The following is a 5,375-nucleotide window of genomic DNA, read 5'->3' as shown; positions in this document are numbered from 1 at the left end:
AAACGGAAGAAGGAAATTGATTTAAGAAAAAAAAATTAAAAAAAATTGACCTGTTAAATAGGTAATAAGTTACCTGGGACCAATTTTGGCAAAAATAATATATAGTTGGGCCCGCTCAGAAATAATTTTTAGTTAGGACTGAAAATGGCAAAATGCCCATAGTTGGGACTGTTCCTTTCCATTTTTCCTTTCTTTTAGGAGGAAAAATGTTATGGTTTACCAATTTCTTTTAAAAGAAAAAATGTTATGTTTTAACAAGCTTTCTTAGAACATTGCTATTTATGGTTTTTTGGATCATGAAAATATGTCATGAGTGGTGATCTAAAAATACATGACCTTGCACTCATGATTCATGGGTGACTTATTTTGGGTATGAACTTCTTTAAGACCGAGGGAGTAAGGCTATGTTCAATTCACCTTATTTTTGCTTATTTCAGATCTAATCAGATCAGATCAGATCAGAAAAAATAAGTTCAGATCAGATCAGATCAGATCTGTCAGTTTTAAAATTTATTTTTACTATTAAATATCTTTCATTACATATTAGTAAAAATTATAATAATTGAATATTAATAAAGTACTCATTGAGACGAATCAAACAAGATCCCACATGACTATATTTTTTCTTATATATTGAGAGAAATCTAAAAGATAAGATCTTGTAATCAGATCAGTTCAGAAAAAATAAGTTCAGATCAGATCAGATCAGAAAAAATAAGTTCAGATCAGATCAGATAAGTTCAGATCAGAAAATTTCAGGTGAACTAAACATAGCCTAAGTTTGACCTAGTGGTAATATGAAATTTTGACAAGAGTGTAATGTGATGTTTCATTTAAAGTGTATGAATCTCTCTAAGATTCGGGGAGTAGACTTGGCCTAGTGGTTGGGATTATGTCTTACAACCTTGAGGTTGGGGGTACAATTCCCACTAGAGGCATTTTGAGGATAAGGATTTTCCTTACCTTCTCCCATACCCTCAAAATGTTTAGCCTGCTAACCCGTATCGGGTTGACTTGTGCGAGATTCCAATCCGATAATATAATTCATCTTACTAATAAAAAAAAAGAAAAAATATATTCATGGAACTGGGCTGATGATCCCATAACTTCAGAGTATGGCAATATGGAGATGAGTCAGATGACTATATCCAGATATATGAGATACCGACTGACCCAAGAATAAGTGAGCTTTAAATAATTCAAGATCCAAAGATCAAGATCAATTCTCAAACAAGGGCAACCATGCATGTGGAGGGGGACCTACAGGCCACAATTCAACTTTGATCTAACGGCTCTCACAACCTCTTATAACCCCAAGAATCAATCTTAACCGCAATTATAATCATTTCATATTCCAATATGGTGCGGTAAGGTCTGTCCGAATCCTGTCCCATAAACATTAGGACAATTGCCTCAAATACTTAGCTGCCACTCTTGTCTAAATACATGCATTTGGGATATCCATGTCCTTAAAGTACCCATCCTAAATTAAAGTCATGCCCTTTAATGAATATCTAATTTGACTATATTTAAAAAGCAAAATTGTAGTGATATTTAGTATTTCATCTGTCCTACTACTTCGGTTTTTTTTAATTTACCCACTTTACTTTAGGAGAAAATTAAGGAGAAAATACAAAAATATGAGAGAAAAACTAAAAAGGTGGAGAGAAAAACTAGAAAAGAGAGAGAGAGAAACAAAAGAATGGGTTAAAATATTAAAAAGTGAATGAACTGGGTGAAAATTTTTAGAAAAATCAAAGTAAAGAGAAAAAGGAAAAAGATAAATGCAGTCCTAAAGGCTGCATATAAGAAGCGCAAAATGAAAAAAACAAGCATTAACTGATCATTTATTACATAGATTAATGCAAACCTTTGTCATAAATTTCCACTAATTTCCACTAATTTCCACTTTAAGCAATGTATTTATATCTTATATACTCCCTCCGTCCCAAAATATAGTTCACATTTCTATTTTGGGAGTCAAAGTTTAAAAACTTTGACCAAATATTCTAACTAATGTATACAAAAAAAACATATTCATGAGGGATCTTGTTAGATTCATCTCAATGTGTAAATTCGTAATATCAACTTTTTATATTTTTTACTAATAAGAAATAGAAGATATCGTAGGTCAAAGGTATGTCTTGGAGACTGTGCAAAATAAAATAGGAACTATATTTTGGGACGGAGGGAGGAGAACACTCAATGGAAATGATATATGTAACCCGTAGGGTTGCATAAAAAAAGGTAAAAAAATAAAAGCATTACTAACATTGATTTACTAACACTCAATTAATGTTTTGATTTAATCAAAACACTAAAAGCTGTTGCCGAACAGATATAACCCAAATAAAAAATATTCAATTAATTAAAATCAATGAAAATGATATATGTAACCCGTAGAGTTGCATAAAAAAAGGTAAAAAATAAAAGCATTACTAACATTGATTCACACATGATTATGTCATAATTCATGAATTCCTAAGTTAAGACTCCATCCATTTCAAATTATAAGGCATTTTTGTTTTAAAATATAAGACATTGTGCATATCAATACAATATTTAATGTCAATTCTTATACCTATGCAAATCTAATTAAAACTAACTAATTTATTAGTATCGATAAAAATAGTTTACATGTCTTATAATTTGAAACGAAATCATTACTATTATAGAGAACATATTTAATATTTATCTAAAACGTTAATAACTACATATACCAAAATTCTTAAATTAAATACGCCTACTATATCATAAATTCCAAAAATGTTACTCCATAATTTTGAAGCTATAAATTTATCCCTTAAAATAGGAAACCTAAAAGAAAAGGGTAGGTCCCACTCTATTTTATGAAATTTAATTTCCATCTCAAAAAGGAGGTTGTGGTGTTAGGTCGAAAAATGAGACAGTGTAATTATGATTTAATAAACAATGTCTACCAATCACAACGCAGCGTGAGGAACACTACAGCAATTATGATTCTCTATGTCTTCAACTTTGGAATCTTACAATAATTTTAGTAGTTGTGCCTCTAAAATTTATCAACATGTATATCTCTATATAAAACCATTGTGCAGTTGGGTTTATAACTTAACCACACAATTTATATTCCTATACCATTTTCTTTAACACACACAAAAAAAAATTGTTCATAACATAAATTCCATAACTTGTGTTTTTCTCAAGCTGATCAATCTTGAAGTTGAAGATTAATCAGAAAATGGAGATGAACAAGAAAGAAATTGAGCTTCAAGATACCGAGTTAAGACTAGGATTACCCGGTACCGAGTTCAAAACTCAGGTTAATAAAAGATCATTTTCTGATATCAATGAAGAGTCTACTTCTAATGATGACAAATCTGGAAAGAACACTGCTCCATCTCCAAAGTAAGCATCTATACTTCTATGCATGACTAGGCCAAGTTTATTCAATTTTTTAATGTTTTCGGCAGAAAATCATATATATATATATATGCAGCTTTTAGGACTGTGTATAAAAAATTCGTTAAAAGTGAAAATATTAAGCAATAACTGAACATGTGTAGCACCGATCTATATATTCTATGCGTGACTTTGTCACTAATCTTATAGTAAACAACTTTTACAGGGATAAATCAAGCCCTTGAGTTGAGGCTACATATATTTAAAATGTTTAGACATATTTTCATATTGTTATTAATGGATTAGAAATATATATTGACAATATTTGTGTATTATCTTATATAGGGCACAAGTAGTTGGTTGGCCTCCAGTTAGATCCTACAGGAAAAATTGCCTTCAAGCAATTAAAAAAGAAGCAGAAGTTGGAGGAAATTACGTTAAAGTTAGCATGGATGGAGCTCCTTATCTTAGAAAGATTGACATGAAACTTTACAATGGTTATGCAGAACTTCTTAAGTCCTTGGAAGACATGTTTAAAGTTACAGTTGGTAAGTGTCAATATCATCTTATAATTAATTTTTAAATAAATTATTACAATAACATTATTATTTGAATATTTTTGGTGAATTAAAGTACTTAACTATTCTTGTTTCTATTTTGATTTATTAGGTAAATACTCAGAGAGAGAAGGGTATAATGGATCAGAATTTGTACCAACTTATGAAGACAAAGATGGAGATTGGATGTTGGTAGGAGATGTTCCATGGGAAATGTTCATTAATTCTTGCAAAAGGCTGAGAGTTATGAAAGGATCAGATGCAAGAGGCTTGGGTTGTTTGGCTTAAATATTTATATAAAAAAAATATATAGCGGAGTCTATTTTTTTCGTAAATGGAAACTTTTTTTAATTTTAAATTTTTGGAAAAAGGAGTATTTTTTTTTCATGTACATTTGGGAGATGATCATGTTTTGGATCTGTAGCATCTCATTTTCATGTATATAATGCTCCTTATATTCTCGAAAGGACCTTTTTTTTTTTGGCGCAAAGTTCTGTATGATGATTCTGTATGTACATATATATTGATGAAAGAAAAAGTTTTCTTTTCATTTTGATTTCGTGTTTCTTTGCTCTTTCCTGTTTTATGTTCATAAGTTTAACAAATAGCAATATAAAAAGCTGGCCAAAACATTCTTTGTCAATTTCCACGAACAGCTATTGACCAGCTAATCAAAGTACCATCACAAGGAATTAAGGACTAACGATCAATTAAAAATGGTAGTTTTTAATAACACAACTAGAAGCACAAGAATCTAATATAGTTAACTACAACGAATTGGGCTTGTCTTTCTCTCTTCTTTCTCATTTAATATTTTCATTTTCTTCATGTTCTTGAGTTCAATTATTTTTCTACAATCTATTTTTTTATATGTTTGAATAATCTAATTTTGCTATTATTTTTTTCTACGCTGTAAATTTTCGTTTTGTATCATATGTATATTTTCTTTAAAGATATTGTTTCTTCATGTTTTGCTTATAAAATTGTTTGTTTTTACGTAAAATCATGTGAATGATATAATTTTCGAGAGATAATTTTTTGTTTTTGATGATTTGTTCTCTGTCTTTGTTTCAAAGATCTGTTTTATGAAATTTTTATATTGTTTAGATTTGTAGTAATCCTTTGTTTAATATTTTTTTAAAAAAAAAATCTAATTTTTTCTTCAGCTTATTCTTATATTACATTCATCTTATTCATCTTAACCATCTTCTACTATGAATCCTCTATTTTATTCATATGTTTCGACGGCTTCATCTTATTCATAATGTTATTGATTAGTAACAGAATATGGACACTGGATTAATCACAATGACATCACGGTAACAAATTAGTGATAAATTAACTTTTTTGTTTAGAATCAAAAATCAAGCTTTCCAATCCATGAAAGGTTTGGGGTCCATTAAAATTTAAATTAAAACAAATTATATATATATAAAA

General features: G+C 29.4%; 1 protein-coding gene across 1 annotated transcript; it reads left to right on the top strand.

Moving 5' to 3' along the window:
• Positions 1-3,065: 3,065 nt before the first annotated feature.
• On the top strand, positions 3,066-4,494 carry LOC104890935 (auxin-responsive protein IAA4). Its single transcript, XM_010676554.4, has 3 exons — positions 3,066-3,387; positions 3,727-3,929; positions 4,051-4,494. The coding sequence occupies exons 1-3, from the start codon at positions 3,221-3,223 to the stop codon at positions 4,224-4,226; spliced, it is 546 nt and encodes a 181-aa protein (XP_010674856.2). The 5' UTR covers positions 3,066-3,220; the 3' UTR covers positions 4,227-4,494.
• The last annotated feature ends 881 nt before the right edge of the window (positions 4,495-5,375 follow it).

Source organism: Beta vulgaris, chromosome 4 (genome assembly GCF_026745355.1).
Source record: "Beta vulgaris subsp. vulgaris cultivar EL10 chromosome 4, EL10.2, whole genome shotgun sequence".
In the NCBI taxonomy this organism is placed as follows: Eukaryota; Viridiplantae; Streptophyta; class Magnoliopsida; order Caryophyllales; family Amaranthaceae; genus Beta; species Beta vulgaris.
Note: the sequence above shows the minus strand (reverse complement) of the source record. Positions and strands in the feature narration are given on the sequence as shown.

Bases quoted from the DNA above. Each gene is read 5' to 3' on its own strand.
- LOC104890935 (XM_010676554.4), top strand. From the start codon at position 3,221: ATGGAGATGAACAAGAAAGAAATTGAGCTTCAAGATACCGAGTTAAGA. The intron at 3,388-3,726 runs GTAAGCATCTAT...TATCTTATATAG, and splicing joins AACACTGCTCCATCTCCAAA to GGCACAAGTAGTTGGTTGGC. The intron at 3,930-4,050 runs GTAAGTGTCAAT...TTGATTTATTAG, and splicing joins CATGTTTAAAGTTACAGTTG to GTAAATACTCAGAGAGAGAA.